At 37.8% G+C, this 18,580-nt stretch overlaps 1 protein-coding gene across 19 annotated transcripts in view; it reads right to left on the minus strand.

The window, feature by feature from the left end:
• Positions 1–18,580, minus strand: part of DLG2 (discs large MAGUK scaffold protein 2) — a 999,036-nt gene that overhangs the window by 44,153 nt on the left and 936,303 nt on the right. For all 19 annotated transcript variants that reach the window (XM_027658222.1, XM_027659729.1, XM_027658823.1 and 16 more), the window contains one exon: positions 6,713–6,889. In XM_027658222.1, coding sequence (XP_027514023.1) covers positions 6,713–6,889 — 177 coding nt within the window. The remainder of the gene's footprint in view (positions 1–6,712; positions 6,890–18,580) is intronic.

Consider the following 18,580-nt stretch of genomic DNA (forward strand, 5'->3'; position numbering starts at 1 on the left):
TTTGCTTGATACAGCTACACCTAAGGGATCAGGAAAGCATAGATATCATTTCCAAAACAAATTCATGGCTCAAGTCCCATTTTCAAAAGTGCCTGAGGGGTCACCAAAACTAAAAGAGATTTCAAGAAATGTTGAAAGAAACCTACTCCCAGCATTCAAAAGTAACTTGGGAGCTGAAAAGCTCTGAACCCTGAGCACCACCTAGCACAATTGATGGGGATTTCACCTCCATCTTCCCACCCATTCTCTAAGCACAACTCCCTGCAGAAACACGGCTGTGTACAGGGAAATTGTCTAAGACCATCTGAGATATGGGACAGTTGGAGTATAGGCTGTATACTCACTTTCCCTTTAAAACATTCCTGGTAGTAGACACATTTGGCCCTTTTTTTCGGAGATGGTCAGGATTCACTCTCTTCTTCCCATCTAAAGCTAAGAGAGTGGAGCAGTACAAACATCAGCCTTCAGGTTCCCTCACTAGCAAGTTCAAGACTTCAGTTCTTTGGGGTGCTGTTCTCTTCCTGCTCCTCTGAGGAACTTATTACTGGGATGCAAGATGTATTACTCTGCAATGTCTATCTGCTTTTGTGTTTCTGCCCACATGTAGCTATTCAAAATGGGCCTGTGGGATTTTTCAAAGTGAGACTTTCAGTTCTTCATGTGTGCTGGAAACAAGAAAAAAATCAAATATAACTCAACAAGACATGAACTGTGATTGCCCATTGTTGGAGGTTAATGGACCAGTTTTGTCAGTGCCTCTCTAAAAGCAGAGATGTAGAATATGAAGTGAGACATGCTTTAATCTTCAATAACAGTGTCCATTACTGATGCAGAATACAGATGCAAATTGCAAATTGGTTTCAAGGATGAAATAAAATTGTAACAGTAGCCTAATTTGCACAGATTTTGCATTGAGGTGTTTTGCACAATGAAAGTTATTTCCAAATCCAGCATGAGTACTGTAGTGAGGAGAGTAGCAAATAGAAAAAAGCAATGCAAAATGGGTACTTGAAAGAGCTTCCTATATTTTGTATCTTTATTAGTATGTCTCTTCTTATCTTGCTTCTCCATTTCCAGATCATCTGCATTATATTTGTTTTCCCTGCCCATCAAGTGAGAGATAAGTGAAAATACATACATACTATTTATAATTTAAATCAGTGGTCTCAGTGCATAGCTTTTTATTGCTTCCATCCTTTGCGCTGCTTACTATTGTTCATGTAAGGTATGAGCTTACCAACAGATTCCCATTCTCAAAATTATTTTTGAACATTCCTGAAGTAGCATTTTTGCAACTGAACACGTATCTTTAGTAGGAGAGAATGTGCTCTGGTTCGGCTCTTCACTGTCAGTGACTTGCTTATAGAGAGCAGTTCATCACCTGGTCAATATTTATGAAGAGAGTAGACCCAGTGATATGAGGAATTGAATTCTCATAAAATTGTAGAACAACCTTTTTCTGTTTAAAAGCTAACAGCTGTTTTCCTTTGGCACAAAAGTCTTCCATCATTGCAAGAGCACAGGAAGAGGTTTATACCTACATACCTACAATTTTATTCCATACTTAATTTTTCCAATTAGATTAGTAGGTATAGTCAGGTAACTTATTTTAGACAAAGCTTACATGATTATGCCATGTTAAAAAGTTTTAGCATCTAAGGATTAAAATCTTATGGGATGTTTAGAAAGGTAGACAATTTACAGGAAACCATTAAACACAAAACTCACTTGAGTGGATAAACATGCCCTTCTGCCAAGCTGAGCAGAATAACAAATTTAAGCTGGCTTTTTGCCCACAGGGACTTCTGCACTGGGAAAACCTCTTGTTTCTTGTCCTTAAATGTTTGTGAAACAAAATTTTGTGAAACAAAAAGTTGTATATACTTTCCCCCCCACTTTGCTCTGAAAGAAGAGCGTGGTTACATGCATTTGTGGGGAGAATGTTGTGTATTTGAGAACACAAATATCAGGCTGGTACCATCATACACCTCCAGCTGGTAATAACAGAGATATAAGTTGCATAACATTTTGCAGTCAGATGTACTTAAACTATCTAAAAATGGGTATCTTAGAATGATGTCCAGTCTGACAGCAGTTTTGTGACTGCACATCTTAAAGACAATAGAAAGATTAATGTAATTATTTCAGTGTTTTAAGGCCAAATCCTCACTGTCTGCAGTAGTAAAAGTGGTGGGAATTTATGCTCAGCCATTCTGGGGCAATCTGCTTGAAATCTCAGGCTGTATTTCAGACCCACAGACTCAAGTCAAGTAGATATGCACACATCATAGAAAATACTGAAGCTTGACATTTGTGAGGTGGGAGGTTGCTGTTGTGGGGGGCTTGCAATGTAGGAGCTTGTCTGTGTGCAGGGACTCAGCAAAGAAAAAGTGAAAAGAACTGGAGGTGGAAAATCAATGCTACAGCAAATTAAAATCTCTTTACTACTGAATTAGAGTATCTGTCTAGGAGTTTAATACACTCTGACTTATGCATATTGGTTTTGTGCATTTTGTTCATTCTAATGTGAGTGTTTCCATGGGCAGACAATCTTAGACATAGGCTGTTCAGCTTGCTGCTGCCCTTTATGGGAAGCTTAATTTGTGTTTGTTTTTTTTTTTTTTTCATATGAATAATAGGAAGGACAACGAGGCAAATAAAAATTCTCATGATCAAAAGCACAGCATATGTAGAAATTCTAATCTAAATCTATACATATATACATGTAAATGTAAAAAAAATCCAGTATAAATATAATTCTGTTGGTTATTTTAGTATAAATAGTAATTTTCAATGATAAGGGAGCAATTCACATACATAAACACAGTGCACTGGCAACACTGCAGGCTGCCTGAGACATTGGTACAGAGTCGGTATTTATGTCTCCTCACCCTGGACATCCTGCCTGATATAATTGTGCCTTACTGTCACCTTAAACATAGCTTGGATAAATCTTTTGGGAAGATGTGGAACCAAGAAAAATTTGGCCTGAAATGTTCATTGATCAATACTATATAATAACTATATGGTGATTGGTAAATTGCAACTGAAGTGGTTTGCTGAAGTCCTATGCTTCCCAACACCAACATGATACAATACCACAACACCTTTATAGCATTATATTTGGTTCTTACCCAATTGGCTACTCAATCTTGTGGTTGAGAACAACAGCTGTAATCAGACAATAAATACATACTGACAAATGGACAAAATGTTGTTTTCAGATGTAGAAATGGTTGCAATTGGATTTAAGAACTGAAGGGTATTGAGAATTTAATTTTTGTTAATCTCCGCAGAGGTCATTGGCTCACTGGTTCATGAGATTTCGTCCTTGCACAGATCAGTGGAGAAACATGGGGCTATCCCCATTTCTTTGTGCTGCCTCTTTCAGTAGCCTCCTTTAGCTGCAGTGCTGCCCTCCAAAACTCCCTTTTAAAGCCTGACTTTTCAATTTAACCATAAATAAGGCAACAAGTTGGCAGCAGCACTGAAATCTAAGGACAAAAAAATCTTTCAAATGCTATTAAATCACTGAGAGGTATAGCTTGGTAATGTATCCAACATCCTGGAGACAATAATGAGTGGCCAGCTCCCCTATAATTTAAAATTATTATTTCTTCTGGTATATCACATATGTCATAGAGGAGTCTTGATTTATCATTCAAAATTTCTCTAATCAGCTCATGCTAAAATGTCACTGCATGATGGGCTGTCCCATAAAAAAATAAAAAAACCCTAAATACATGGAAAGCAATCACCATTACATAGCACATCAGAGAAGTAATATAATGCACTTTTTATTGCTTTATGTCTTTATATATATACATACATATATATATACATATATTTGTGTACATGTGTATATCTCTCTCAAAAACAGAACTGAAGTGGTCACTGGCTTTCAGAGCTATTCTGTAATGATTTAACTCATGGAAAATGCAGTAATTATATCTTAGCTGTTTCTGTACAGGAACTGAGATAGCAAAGCAGACAACTAAGAGACTAACCCCGAAACTAACAATTCCTGGATCTCTACAGCCTCTCCCTGGCCCAAAGTGCAAAAAACATCAAAGTGCAAAATCCCACAGGATAGTATTCCACAGGCAGGAAAAGGTATATAAGCACAACACCAAAATCAAACCCCTCCAGTACAACTCCCCAGAAAATGCAGACCCTATAATAAAAGATACAGAAATGAATGGGGGATTGAAAAATATAACACAAATATAAAATCCCTTCAATTTAGAGCATTGTAGGAAGTTGGGCTTTCACTAGTCACAGCCCAAGAAACAGCTAAAGACTTTCTTTTATTCCTTCCTTTCTATCACAATATTTTACTGACAGATATTACATATGTTATATGACATATAATAGAATGTTTATAGAAATAATCCCATATAAACTATAAAATGCATAGCATTCTGGAGTCAACAGCTTAAATGAAGGTTTCCATGCCCTAGTACCCTATATTTAGTCAGATGAATCCTAGGCCTTTAGATAAAGCCTCTTGCAGTCAATAATGCAAAGGAAATTCAACTCTGAATTAGCACATTCTGTCAAATATGATGAGCTTTATTTTCTTTAACTCAGCCCTGTGCACACTGATTTCTCATTCTCCCCTTGGGTGGTGTAAATGACCACAGAAAATGCTGGCAAGAGTGTATTAGTCTCACTGGCTCTGAGGAATCATCCAGAATCCACAGAAAAGAAACAATACTCACTTTTCAGTGCATTGATAAAAATAACCTTGCGACACTGAAACCTTATGAAATAACAGCAACGTCCTCCCATCCAAGTACAGGTGTATCATGTTATAATACTAATGCAGACAGAAAATCAGATGCCATTGATTTTTCCAAGCTTCTCAGATTCACTAGTAAAGAATCAGGATGACAAGTGGAGAGCATGGTAACTATAACTGCATCTTTTAAAATTCAAGACTTTTATTTTTAGTCTCTAACTAACCTATTTTCATCTTGTCTCATCTTTCTTTTTTTAATTTTTTCTTTTTTTTTTCATTCTGTTTTCTCCTGGCATTTCCTAAGCTACATCTTATTCCTAGGCTCTCTTATATGTCTGACCTTGACTAGAGGACCTCTATCTTTTGTCCTTGAAAACACCACTGTGTGGGTAACCCAATAAGCTTTAGGCACATACAACCTCTCCAACTTACAGGATATACAATTCCACATCTTAATTAGCTGCTTTGCTTTGCTGTTTCCCCCTGTATAGTTCTCCTATTATGTAAGACAGCTTTTTGTAGTTTTTCATAGGAGACACCACACTATGAGTGAGCTTTGTGCACACACTTTCCTTAGTGTTAACTGAATAAACTTCCCTCTTTTTCCATGTGTGATCCAATCATGTCATTACAACAGTGTTTACTGTAGCAGGCAAGTATTCCTTTTTAAATATCTAGAGACTAACTCTGATTAATGAGCACATTTTTCCATCTTAAAAGTTATAACCTAGTTTTTATTTCTATCTATTATCCAACTTCAAAATTGCTCTTTGCTGGAAAACCAGGTGTGGTTGCTATTCAAATATGGTCATGATTAGAGAAAATAAGGTCCTTACAGGGCTCATGTCAACAAGGTATTTGATGGCCTTTCAGTTTACTTTTATATGATTTAGAATAATGAGTACCATAAGCTCTATTAGTACCTGGACCAACTCTCTTGAAACAGCAGCAGGTGCTCTATAGAGTATCAAGCATCCCATTTCTCTATCATAAAAAATGGGCATGATATTTTTTATAATAATGCTAAAGCTGAAAGAGCTAAAAATAAAAAGTTTATATTCAGTATGAGAGCATTGCTGCAAAAGAGCAATTGCTGTAATATGTTTTGACTGATTTCATTTTCCTCCTACCCTTTCAGTTCTTGACCTTTCTGTAGCAACTATCAACAGAGGCAGGAAGTAATACTGATTTGTGTGGTCCTGATACTATCAGAGACTTGTGGCTAATTTTACAAAAGCATCTAGACAGAATAAACAATACAAACAATGAGAGAGATTCAGATGTCTGTTCTCTCTCCAGCAGTCACCATGAATCCATCACAGACAAACAAAGATTCAGATTTAGCTTGGAGAGCAGCTGAAAGTTCCTTCATTTACATTATATGAAAAATTTACTGTGATATTGATTGTCCATCAGTTTCCAGGCAAGCAGAGATTAAATTAAGAGATTTTGAAGCTAAAGATGACCATTATATAATTTAGCATCATTTTTTTACATCACACAGGCTGAGAAGTTTAATTCTATTAGTCTCTCAAAAGAAAGACATAGAGTCTTGATTTGAAAATGTCAAGACATTCATTACAGTTTGATGCTATGGCTAATCACCCTGACATTAAAACATGCGCTCCACTTCAAATTCAGAGCTAATTCCCAGGCTTGGGTTCTGGTTATTCCTCTTTCTGCAGAAGCTCTTTGGTAGACGGTGATCTCTTCCTCTTCCCCTCTTTCTTTGTGAAGTTACTAATCCCCTACAACTGAGTCACCTTTTGAGTTTCTTTTCAGTACAGTTAAACAGCCTGAATTCCTTAAATCTCACAGCAAAAATTGTATCTTCCAACTCTTGAAATAACTGTGGCATTTTCCTCAACTTTCTCCAGACTTTTAGTAGATTGATGCACACCGTCTTTGGAAAAAAAATGAAATATTTTAACATAATGACAAAGGATGTAAAAAGAAAGAGGCAGCACTCACCTCCTCTTGCTGGGTATAACTCCCATTTCCTCACTGTCTCCCTCCAGAGTGACCCTCCTCGCCTGCCACCATTCATCGTCTGAGGCGTTGATGACATGAAGGATGTCCCCATACTTAAAACTGAGTCCTTGGCTTGGGAGGCCACTGTCTTTGCTCTTGTCATAGTCAAACATGGCTCTGTGAATGGAAATAAAGATATGAAGACAGGTGATTATATCAGTCTTGGAAACATTTACTCTGAAGAACTAATCATATTTTATGTTACAGCTAACCCTTGCTTCTTTCCAAAAAGTCCCTCTTGTCAACTTACCAACAGCCACATGTGACTGTTGAGTTTGTTTTTTTTTCAGACTTTCTTTTGGTCAGACAGGGGTTGTCTGGCAGACAGGGGTGCATTGGGAGGACTAAACATAAGGGACCAAACCTATGCCCAGTGTAATGCATTTCTTTAGGTGAATGGATGCATATATCTTAGCATCTAGATCAGACTGGAAGTGAGCTTTCAAAGGGAATCTCTTGATTATTCCCACTCACAGTGCTTTGGTTGATGTCCTGGGGCTGTGTTGGGTTGCCAACATTGTATTTCTAAAATTTGAAACTAAACAGATAGATGCCCTGACTAGAGTAGTGCTAGTCTGACATACCCCCGCAAAATGCACCTAGGGTGCAGACAGCACCACAGATTTCACTCCCTGTATTCAGTTCCCCGGTAGTACAGCACCTGCTCAAGCAGCCCTAGCTCTTTTCTTCAATGCTGAAGATGTTTTCCACCAGTTTGAAGTGGACCTCCACCTTGGGTATGCCTATACAAAAAAGCCTCATGTATAGGACATGTATGTGAACGTAGGATGTATATCTAAATCCAGGGACTCCATAAGCACAAACTGAAAGCCAGCTTTAAGGTACCTGGGTATCAGACTGTGTCTGGGCATAGTTCAGCACGAATTTGCTGCCTAAGTGTTTAACCTAGATCCTGGGAAAGACTTTCAGCCTGCCCTGAGTTCTGTATTACCAAGTTACAGTGATACCAACTCTGAGCCTCATCCAGTCCTATGCATGGCACCTACACCAGCAGTCTTCAGGATACATGTACCCCAGTTTCTCAGGGGAAGACCCTGCACACGAATCCCAGCAAGACTGCAAATGAGTGCAGGTCACTCATTGGAGTTACCTAGCTAAAAATCCAGATCTTGATTTCTTACACGAAAAAGTACTTGGAAATAATTTTCCTATGTAAAATATTGTTTAAAGATCATGCCTGTCAAGAACTAATATTTATTTCCTATAGGGAAAATGATATGATTATAAACCTGGCTACAGAAATGTTAGATCAGTAAAATCCCAATGTGTCTGATAATTCCTACTCTTTTATTGTCAGAAATAAAACTGTGGCAATCTCTTCACTGGTACACACTTCTTTGAGAAGGATTTGATATAATTAATTGTTGTGCATTGTAGTGTAATTGCAAAGAATGATTATAGCATCTTTGTGGGTAGATTTAAAACACTCAAGGCTACCTCTCACAATAAGGAGAACTTTGAAAGAAGTTATGACTATAAAAGAGTTGTGACTATGCACTCAAAATAATTTAAAACTCTCATAAACACTCATTCTGCATGGAAAGTATGATTCAGTAGGAAGAAAAATGCTACTGAAATATGCCTTCTTTTAAAGAGTTTACAGTCTTGTACTAACATCTTCAAAAATGCCCAGATAATTCCCTTCTCTGACGATAAAGGCTGCTGAATTTTACATAATCCATAAGCTTAGATATGCTTGTGCCTTCCTTGGTAAATGTTCTTGGAATGCATGTAACCTTTGGAAAAAAAATGATGGCTTAGCAGTGGAACAGTTTCTTTAAAAACTTGGGTATATCTTACTAAATATTTACATTCATAAAGGATTCTTATCAGTATCAGTCATCTGCTGCTTCTCATACATGGTTGTCTGTGAGGACATTTGATGAAGAACCTTATACATCCAGTTAAGTATCATTAGACACCTCTGCTTAACCAATTAATGATACCTGACCTCCGGAAAATGGCAGTGCATACACAAACAGGCATACAATGTATCAACTTGTTGGTGTTGCCCTTTTCAGCATGCCATGGTCAGAATTTTACCATTGTATTGAACAGTCACTGTCTTAAAAATTCACGGAATTATTGTGTACCTTGCCATGGAAGCCTATCAACATCTCAAAACCCCTAACCACAAAGTTGGCAGCTGTGCTGATTGCTGGGCAGATGTCATATAATCCTGATTCTAGGAACAATTAAATTATCTAAAATGAAGGACAGTATCTTCTGTTGCAGATAATAAGCAAGACTGCCATATTCCAGATGTAAAACACCTACCATACCGGAAATGTTCTGTATTTGTTGAGTTCTAAGACTGAGTTTGTGTTTCAAAAGCTAAGTAGTAGAAAGAAAGTAGGACAATGTTCTTTGTCCTTGAACAGACATTTGCACTTCAGAGCCCACGTGTTAACTTAAAATCAGACTGCCATCATGCTAGCTGATGTTAATGATGAATGCAGATGGCAATGTTTGCCACTGACTTGCTTTGATTGGAGTAATCATGTGCAATGCTAATTAAAATGAGATTTTAGATCTCAGACAAGAGAATTTTTGAGCATACTTTTCACTGAAAGAAAGATTTTGTGGCTGATGCTCTACAGACGTTGATTACTCCATTAGCAAATGAAAATGACATGAGAGCTGACTTCAGTGCTCTTTCCTAAACATTTCAAATTAAGAGCCAGGTCTAAGTTGGTGACACAGTCGTATTTTTGCTTACAACTTTGATAACATTTCTGGCTTTGTAAAACATACTTCTGCAAGTTGGTTGCTGGCACAGCTATAAAGCAAATGGAGGTCCTCACTCTAGGCACCGTTGTATGCATGTAGAAGTGAACATGACTACCTTGGGCAATAGGGAGACTCGGGCATTCTCATCCTCACCACCTCAGGCTGCAAGTGCAACTTGAATCTCTACATGTCCAATTACAAAATCTAGTTTAAGAGGCAGGCATGTCATTTCTAATTTTCTACCTGATGAACAGCACCCAGTTCTGTTTGTGCTCAGTCTTGCAGATGCATATAAAAATAACACCTCTGCATGTGTTGAGTGTCAACTGACGCGATACAAAATTAATGCAGCCAGACCTCTTGTCTGGTGAAGGAACTGGGTAGGGCAGACAGAAAAAGATGCCTTTTTTTGCTTTGCCCTTTCATGTTTTTAGACAATGACATCCAAGTCTTACAGGATACTATGCTGCATTCTGCGAGCACTGAAACTTTCATCAGAGTCAAGCTCAGTGCTCAGCAAAGTCTATTTGTTCTATGCAAGCTTCTTTCCCCAGATAACATACTAAATTATGTTTGGAACCTTAAGTAGGTTCTGCCATGCCATGTGCATTATTGGTGGAAAGGTTAAAAAACAGTGGCATCTTTGCTAAATATTGTGCGTTAAGGAGAGGACACAAGCAACCCAATCCAACAAGAAAACCACCTTTGCAAAGAGCAACCATCACTCCTCGCTGAGAGATGAGCACCATATTTTCCTTTCAGTTAGAGAAGGACCAGAAAAATAGTCTTCCAAAATGAGATGTCTAATAGTGTGGCAGAATAGACCCACTCTGATAAAACCTAAAATCCAATCAAGCTATAATGCAACCTATCGTGCAAGATCAAATGCTGAACCCAGGGTGTTGTCTTGGTTTTAATTATACTAAAACCATCCTGGTTCATCAGACTTCAAATACATATCCTGCTTTTTTGAAGTCTGATTTGACAGATAAGCTGATAGCTGGCCTGTAAATGTGTGACTAGCAGTCAATCACTTTATTCTATAAAAGTCCAGTCCTCTTTCATACAGTCAGGTTCTTCTGACATAACCCTTCTTGGGGTGTATATGTGGTGATTTCTCCCTTGGATGGGGGATGCCCCCCAAGGTTACTCCTCAAGATTGAGAGAAAGAGATCTCCCCATGAGCACTGGTATTGGTGAGTTACATCAGATCTCTACCTAATAATTATTTCTTTTTACTAGCTTTAATATAACTGTTTTAATAATTGCTTTATTACAGTGGGTCAAAAGTGGTTCCATCACACCTCTGTAATTCCTTAAACTACTGACATAATCCGAGGCTAAGATTGGATGCAGCCTCACCTAGACTCCTCTTGAGAAGGAGTTTAGAAAGCCAGGCAGTCCTTTCTGCATCTCATGACTCAACAGCAGAGTTTTCCAATAAATTTTGTCTAAACCTTCCACTCCCACCCATAACAAACAGAAATGGCAAAGAAGTGTTATTCAAACCAGCCAGAGGATTTAACCCATGGAGACATGTCACAGTGCTCCCTCTCTGATGAATTAGGTGTCTCCACAGAACGCAAGCACAACAGTGCAGATACTGGAGAGCCTGCTCAGCAGAGCTAATGAGCTTTCTGAACTTGCTAATATAACTATACAATTTCATATGGCTGAGTCTGTTTATTCATGGGTTGCTTGGGCAGTTCTCCAAGGAACTAACTCATGTTTAGTATCTTTTACTGCAGTATTAAAGAATAATAATCTCAAAGACCTTTCAACTTTCTAATGGCATTTATTTGACAGCCTTGAACACTAACAGTTTCTTTCTTTTCCTCTACAACTCATAAAAGTGCATCTTAAAGCACATCTTTGTGTGCATCTTTGTCTTTCAGATGTCCTTCATGCTCAGTTAACTGCTTGTGTACACTGTTCAGCCCTTTTTTGGATTATATAGGACAGAACCCAAAACTCTACAAGGCTTTCTCTGTGGCAGTAAGGTTTTTCTTTCCAAGTCAGCTGATTAAGTCTAGTTTTGAATTGGGATACTCAATTTTTAATAATGAAGAAAATCAGTTTGAATTATTTATCTTCCATTCTAGAGCTGTCATCAATGTTAGGACCACACCAGCATCAGAAAAACTCCTGTTCGCTATCTTCTAGACAGTGTATTTCACAAACAGGACTCAGGGTTACACAAGATAGATAACAGATTTTGAGGTTACAAATACAGTAAACACAGTGATTACTATGAGATGTGAATAAAATACTGAAATAGGGAACAGAGCTTGCTACTAACTAGTTAAACAGATGTAGTGAAATCATGATTTGGCCAGCTTAGCTCCATTATTAGAAAAATAGCAATAGGAGTGGGTGTGATTATCAAAGGCATAAGGTATATGCACCAAATTTCCATTAACACATTAAAAATTTTTTTTCCTCAGTTCCCAGTTTTTGCATGAGTTTTGGGAAAACTGTTTAATATCTGTACAATATTTTGAAAGTGAAAAGGTCCATTCAAGTGCTAAGTATTGTTGCTGTGTTCTTGGCAAAAGCCTCCTGCTTGTAGAAAATGAAGAAATACAGTCCTGAGAAGTGAAGCAGAGGTGCAAACATTTAGAACAAGTTGGATGTGGTAAATATTTAGGATTATGTGAGTCTTGCTTCCCTGACATTACTCCAGACTTCAGAAGTGATCATTACACTAGGCTAATCCCAGCAGTAATTTGGGTAGAACCTAACAGGTTTTATTTTTGTGCTTAAGTACTTCTTAATAATTTTTAGGAAGCTGCATTAGCGTAAAACATGAAACAAGCATTTCACAACAGCATTCAAATTCATTGCTCCAAAATTGTTTGGAATTAAATTACTGCCATTGCCAAGCTGTAATATACTGCCCAACATGCAGGGAGGTGTCTACATGGCAGTGAAGACTACTAAAGCAGGGACATCTTTTTTATTTTTCCCACTTAGCATATCTCAGCATTTGAGGTATGTCCAAAAGCATATCTGCAGTAAATTTTTATTTCTAATGACACCTATTCTTGCAGCTAGAGTAATAAATGTTTGACATAGGAGAAAATATATCAGCTTTAACATAATAGAAAATCAATTCATTGTGCAATCCCATATATTGCAACCTGTTGACACCCACAATGTCTACATTATTACCAGCATTTGTAACATGAAAAATAGGGTACAGAAAGACAGTGATTTTCCTAAACCTGAAAAGGGAATTTAACAGAGAAACCTCTTAGCTTCCTCAGCTAATGCTGTAAATACCATTGTAAGTTAGTAGTCTTCATAATCTTCCTGACAAGGCAAGGGATATTAATGCATTTAGAGTATAGCAATATTTTGTTGAATGCTCCTCTGTGTTCAGTACAAAAACCCAAAATTTTCCTCTCCCATATCACTGTAGTATGGCTGTAATTTGATTCAGTTCAGGTGCTGCGTGGCAGCTTTATTTGCATCTCTGAAACTATTTTCTTCTTCTTCTGGCACAGATGGGAGTTTGTACATAAATTTACAGACTGCTCTTTGTCATTCACTTGATTATGAAATGACAACAACATTTAGCAAGAGAGATCTTCAGCTTCTGTAAATAGTCCTAACTCTTCTGTGATCTGCCAGCATATCTGTATGTGCATCACTTAAGGTTATAACTCTCTTCTCTGAAAATTTCTTTAACAGAGATTCTCATAGATCAGGTTTTACAGCATCATCATAAGGGAGATATATGTTATTTTCCTTCTTCACCACATCTATCCCAAACCCTGCCCTATTTTTTTTACAGATGGGGAAATCAGGTGTACAGAGGTTTAATCATTTGCCTGGTTTTAGATAGTAATTCAGCATTGTAGTCAGAATCAGATCCCAAGTTTCATAGCTGTCTTTGCTGCACTCTCAGTAATAGATTTATTTCCACCCACTTGCAGGCTCAGCTTGAAGAAAAAAATTAGAAGAAAATGAAAGAAACACTAATGTAATTCATTGCTATAGCTATGACAGGGAGCACAGTGGCTCTCTAATGGAAGAATCCACTGCAACACAATTAAGATTCTTTTAAAAGTGTTAAGTTTTCACATAGTGGCGTGTCAGTAAAGACTTTCAATATCTCCTCCCAACTTTGTTTCCATCTGGAGAAGCTGGACAGGTAAATCCTACATGTACAGCTTACAAAAAAGACTGCTCTCTCCTTGGATGATGTGGGAAGATCTGAGGTGCTCCTTGCTGTGACTGGAGGCTGCTGGAATAGCCCTTGTGTGCAGGATGATTCTGTCATACACTGTCACTCTGCTGAAAGAGTGGGAGGGGAACTGCTTGGAAGAACAGCTTTCATTGGGAGTATACTACAACAATGTAATTTTAACAAAAAATGTCTGAATGTTTGACCTATCACTCATAGATACCATGATTCCTGATTTTTCTTTGCTTTTTTTTTTTCTCTTTTATTTTTTTTCCTTTCTTTTTTTTTTTTTTTTTTTCTATCTGAATGGTGTTGTGACTCTTTACAAAGCTGATTCCCTCAACCTTAGTTACTGAAGTCAGGCTGAGAGGGACAGTATTAGCAGCATCTGTGTTACAAAAATCAGTCATACCAGGGCACTGCGACACAGTTGCCATGCTACATTTTGACATTACCACAGGTCAGGGACCATTCTCAGCAACAGTTTGAAAGAACCTCCCTTTTAAGGTGGAGAAGAGGACTGAGTCCAGCTGTGGGGTCCCCACCAGAAGGATGTGGACCTGTCGGAGTGAGTCCAGAGGAGACCATGAAGATGATCAGAGGTCTGGAACACCTCTCCTATGAAGACAGGCTGAAAGAGTTGGGTTTGCTCAGCCTGAAGAAGAGAAGGCTCCAAGGACACCTTATCATGATCTTTTAGTACTTAAAGGGGTCTACAGGAGAGTTGGAGAGGGACTTTTTACAAGGGCATGTAAAGACAGGACAAGGAGTAATGCCTCTAAATTAGAAAGAGGGTAGGTTTGGGTTCTGAGCCGTGGGGGATGATCCCAGTCATGTACAGTTTAGCGTGTTAGCTTAGCTGCTCCTAAGGCACCTCCAGTACAGCAAATCCTATTGCACATTTGCATTCAAGCCTTTTCCATTTGCTACCATTTTATTTCTTTATTTCATTCAGCAGTTTCTCCATTCAGTCCAAGTAATTCTTTATTTTTTTCCTCCTAGTGGGAATTTGGCAGAGAGTTATGTCATGGACCTCAATGTAAAAAGGATTGGAGACAGCAGCATTAGCTACAGAAAAATTTCACTAAGAAGGGGGAAATATTTTGTTTGTGGTGCCTACATCAGGAAAGAGGACTGCTATTTGCCCTTGGGCAATATTTTGCTCATTTTCCATATCCGATCATGATGCTTAATGTCAGCTCTTATGAGCCAATACCTATGTTTGATGATGAGCTTTTTTGGGTCTTTAGCAAGTGCTCATATTCTGTGCAGGATATGGATTCCACTAAACTGAAAAATTTAAGTTATTTTCAGAAATATCAACCAGTATATTGCACTTTCATGGTCTTGCTACACACAGCATATAATGTTCTGTGTTAAAGGCAAAATATCTGAGAGTGATCAAGGACTGACAGTTTTAGTCTTTGAGTTGTGGACATGGACAGAACTCATACTACTCTCAGGTTTGCCTGGCCTTAGCTCTTCCAGCAGGAACTCTAAGGTGGCTTAAGAAAGTGAAGTTCTTTCATGTTTTCTCTTGGGTTGGCAGAAAGGAAATTCTTTTCAGGGAACACCCACTTTTTGTTTCTTTGGCATTTTACAGGGTACAAAAGGGCCAAATGGAATTCCCCTTCTGCTTGCAAACATCTGAAATCAGTATCAAGCTGTGAGTATGTGCCTTGACCTTACCATAATTTATTGATGAGGAATATCTGGCCTCCTATTTCATCTGTGATAAACACAGAAGCTTTTAAATACATCTGCATTGGATTCGATGTAGTCCAGATGTGCAGATCTGAGGTTTGCTTTAAAACAAGGAGACTGCCTTGGGTCAGAACACTTATTCGATTTAGCCTTAGGTGTTTTGACAAACTCCAGAGAAGATTTGTAGTAGCAGCTTGATTCTGGAAGGCTTTTTCAGCACCCCTGAATTTGTGTGTGAAATTTCACAATAAAATCCCAAACTTGGGAGTGGGATTTAAATTTCACACCAAACTGAAAAACTTCGGCAGGGTTTGTACTTAGTTATTTTTTCTAAAGAAATGAAATAATTTCTGACTGCCCTTGCCCTGGCCTATGCATCATGCATCAAAATGATGTGGAATTTGTGTTATTCTTGGGTTTGGTTTTTTTCCTGCCCATACAAAGTGAAGCTGCTCTTGACTGCATCTCTGGTTTCTCTCTCAGGCATCTGTGCAGTTTCTCAGCACAGATGTCTATGTTGTGACATTTAAGATTATCCATATCCAGAAAGGAAATGTGATTGGATGTCAAATCAGGGATACTTTAAACTATCGGGTAATTCCACTGAAATTGCAACCGGTGGGTTGCGTGTATTGACACGAGAGACAAAACTCATTCTCTCTCCTAGTAACATGTTCTGTCTGAGAACATTCATTTAGGGACTTTTTCCCCCAGGGAAAAATAAAATAAGATAAAAATAATAAAACATATAAAATAAAATAAAATAAAATAAGGTGTTTCTTTTAAAGACAATGAAACTGAAAGGGAAACTTATGATTCTGCTAGGACAGCCTGTAGCCACCCCCATATCTCCTTGCACCCAAATGTATCTTCCTACTACTGCAGAATACACTATAAAAGAGCACTGAATTTATATTTTTTAAAGCAACTGATCTGCAGTAGTTCTAAATATTACAATAGAACTCAAGGATCTGCTTTGGGTCATGGGGTTTTTTAGGTAGTTGTCTCAGATACCTTGTAGCTTGCAATTGCTTTCTCTTAGACTTAATCATGACCCATATCTGTTAGCAACTTTTAAAATTCCATTTTGAGCAGTCTGCCCACAGAATTCTCTGTGCTTCCACTGCTTTATACTTAAGAAAGAAATTTTCAGCACACAAAAAGTACCCCACTGATAACATAATTATTACTACCAACCACATATATGATGTTTTCTCTTTTTTTTTTTGGACAAGGATATTAGACATCTGGAGAACTTCCTATGGAAAAATGCTCCACATTTACGGTTTGTACAGTTTGAAGATAATAGAAACAAAAAGTCATAAGAAATGCATTAAGCACAATGCCTCTAGTACTCAATAACACCACATCAGCCAAGTTTCAGACAATTGTGCCAGTTATGTTATGTTATGTTAGCTATGGTTTGTTATGTTATTTTTTCCCCCCCCTTGAAATCAACAAGTAGCACTGGAGCTTTGCCAGTCTGAATATTCTTACTTACTTTTGTTGTAAGAGGTGAGGAACTCTACAAACTTTCCTAGCATGGAGGTGCTATTTTATTCATATCATAAGAAATCTGTTTATACACTCCAATCGTTGGAAATTGATATTGGAAAAGAGTTTGTTCTCTAGCTATGAAAAAGTGTAGACAAGCAAAACTAGGAGAAAGTATTAACCAGGCAGAACATTGGTTGCTCTATCTTTGATGAAAAAGGCATTATGGAAAAGTCAAGATATTTGTTTGCAATAGCTCTTTCTTATTAATGGTTTTTGCTTGGCCTTGAATTCTGTCTGTTGACAGTGAAAGAGTCAGAATTTGGATTTCCATTGTTATTGTGTCAGCTGAGTAGGTTCTGCTGAGATAATGAGATGCTCTATGTATATGGGAAAATCACTGAAAATTATGGAAATTGATTGTCCTACCTAATGTGGAGAAATGTACTAAATCCATAAACGCTGCTGGATGCAACTGTGACAAATCATAAAAACTTTTTGTCTCTAGGTCAGAACTTGAGGAACTCATTAAAGGTTCACTCAATCAGTGGGAGGTTGCCTATAGAGTGAGTCCTTTGTGTTTTAGCATAGACTTCAGCTGGAAGCAATGCAATTAATTTTTGGCTTTAACTTTGTCTCTTTAAAAGGGTGATTTTTGAAGAGTGATTTTGCAAAAATCCAAATGCTATTGAAGTCCAAAGATGAATTTTTATGGTGCAAAGGTCAGGTGTCTCTATATAACCTCTGCTTCATGAGGCCAAACATGAAATCTCTAAAGATGTCAGATTTACAAGGTGGAACTCTACAAAAATCAATGCCACAGGCCTGAAGCTGCACTCGGCTGAAATCTTCTAAACTGTAATGCAAATAGAGAAAGTTTGCCTGGAAGAGCAGCAGCTGTGAGAAGAGATGTACTATTTGGTCAACCAATTCTGTGGATTCCTTGAGCTCTTATTTGTCAACCCTTACTTGTCATAAAGAGGTTTATCTCAAGTTTTACTCTGTGACAAGGTTGATTGTTTTCCTAGTAGATTATATTTTCTATAAACCTCCATCTTCTGGAGTCAAATGAATAATTCAACATCAGTTTTCACTAGTGTCTGCTTCTCAACAGAGAAAAGCTTAAAAATAAAATGGCAGAATATTCAAAAGCAGAAACAAACAAAAATGATAAATTAAAATAATGGTCTTTGGTGTCACCTCGTCAGTGTCAAAACAATGTGATCATTACTTCTTCTTCTTAATGTCTAGATTTGGTGGTTTCACTGCGTGTGGTTGTCAATCCTCTTTAGAAATGTACTTTGAAGATAAAAGTGCTTATTGACCATTATTACCCAAAACATTTAACAGCAGCAATATGTATTTTAATATTTCTGAAACAAAGCTGCAAGAGGATGATACTAAAATTCTTAGCTTCTCTCCTTTAAATAGAAAATTAAGCCCACGCTGCACTGAGCTCCTTGCAGCTTGTCATTCCCTCCATTGCATTATCCACACCCTCCTTCTCTGGGAGCCCCGGCTCACATGTGCTCAAAAGCAGGATTAAGGCTAACATCAGAAGTTCCTGCATCCTATTTTTAAAGGTAAATTGGGCACATCTGAGAGTAGGTTTTGTTGGCTTTCAATGAAGATTAGATTTTGAATTGCTAAGTCGCTCTGAAAACCTTACC

The sequence above is a fragment of the Corapipo altera genome, unplaced genomic scaffold, assembly GCF_003945725.1.
Source record: "Corapipo altera isolate COAL_440 unplaced genomic scaffold, ASM394572v1 0, whole genome shotgun sequence".
Lineage (NCBI taxonomy): Eukaryota > Metazoa > Chordata > Aves > Passeriformes > Pipridae > Corapipo > Corapipo altera.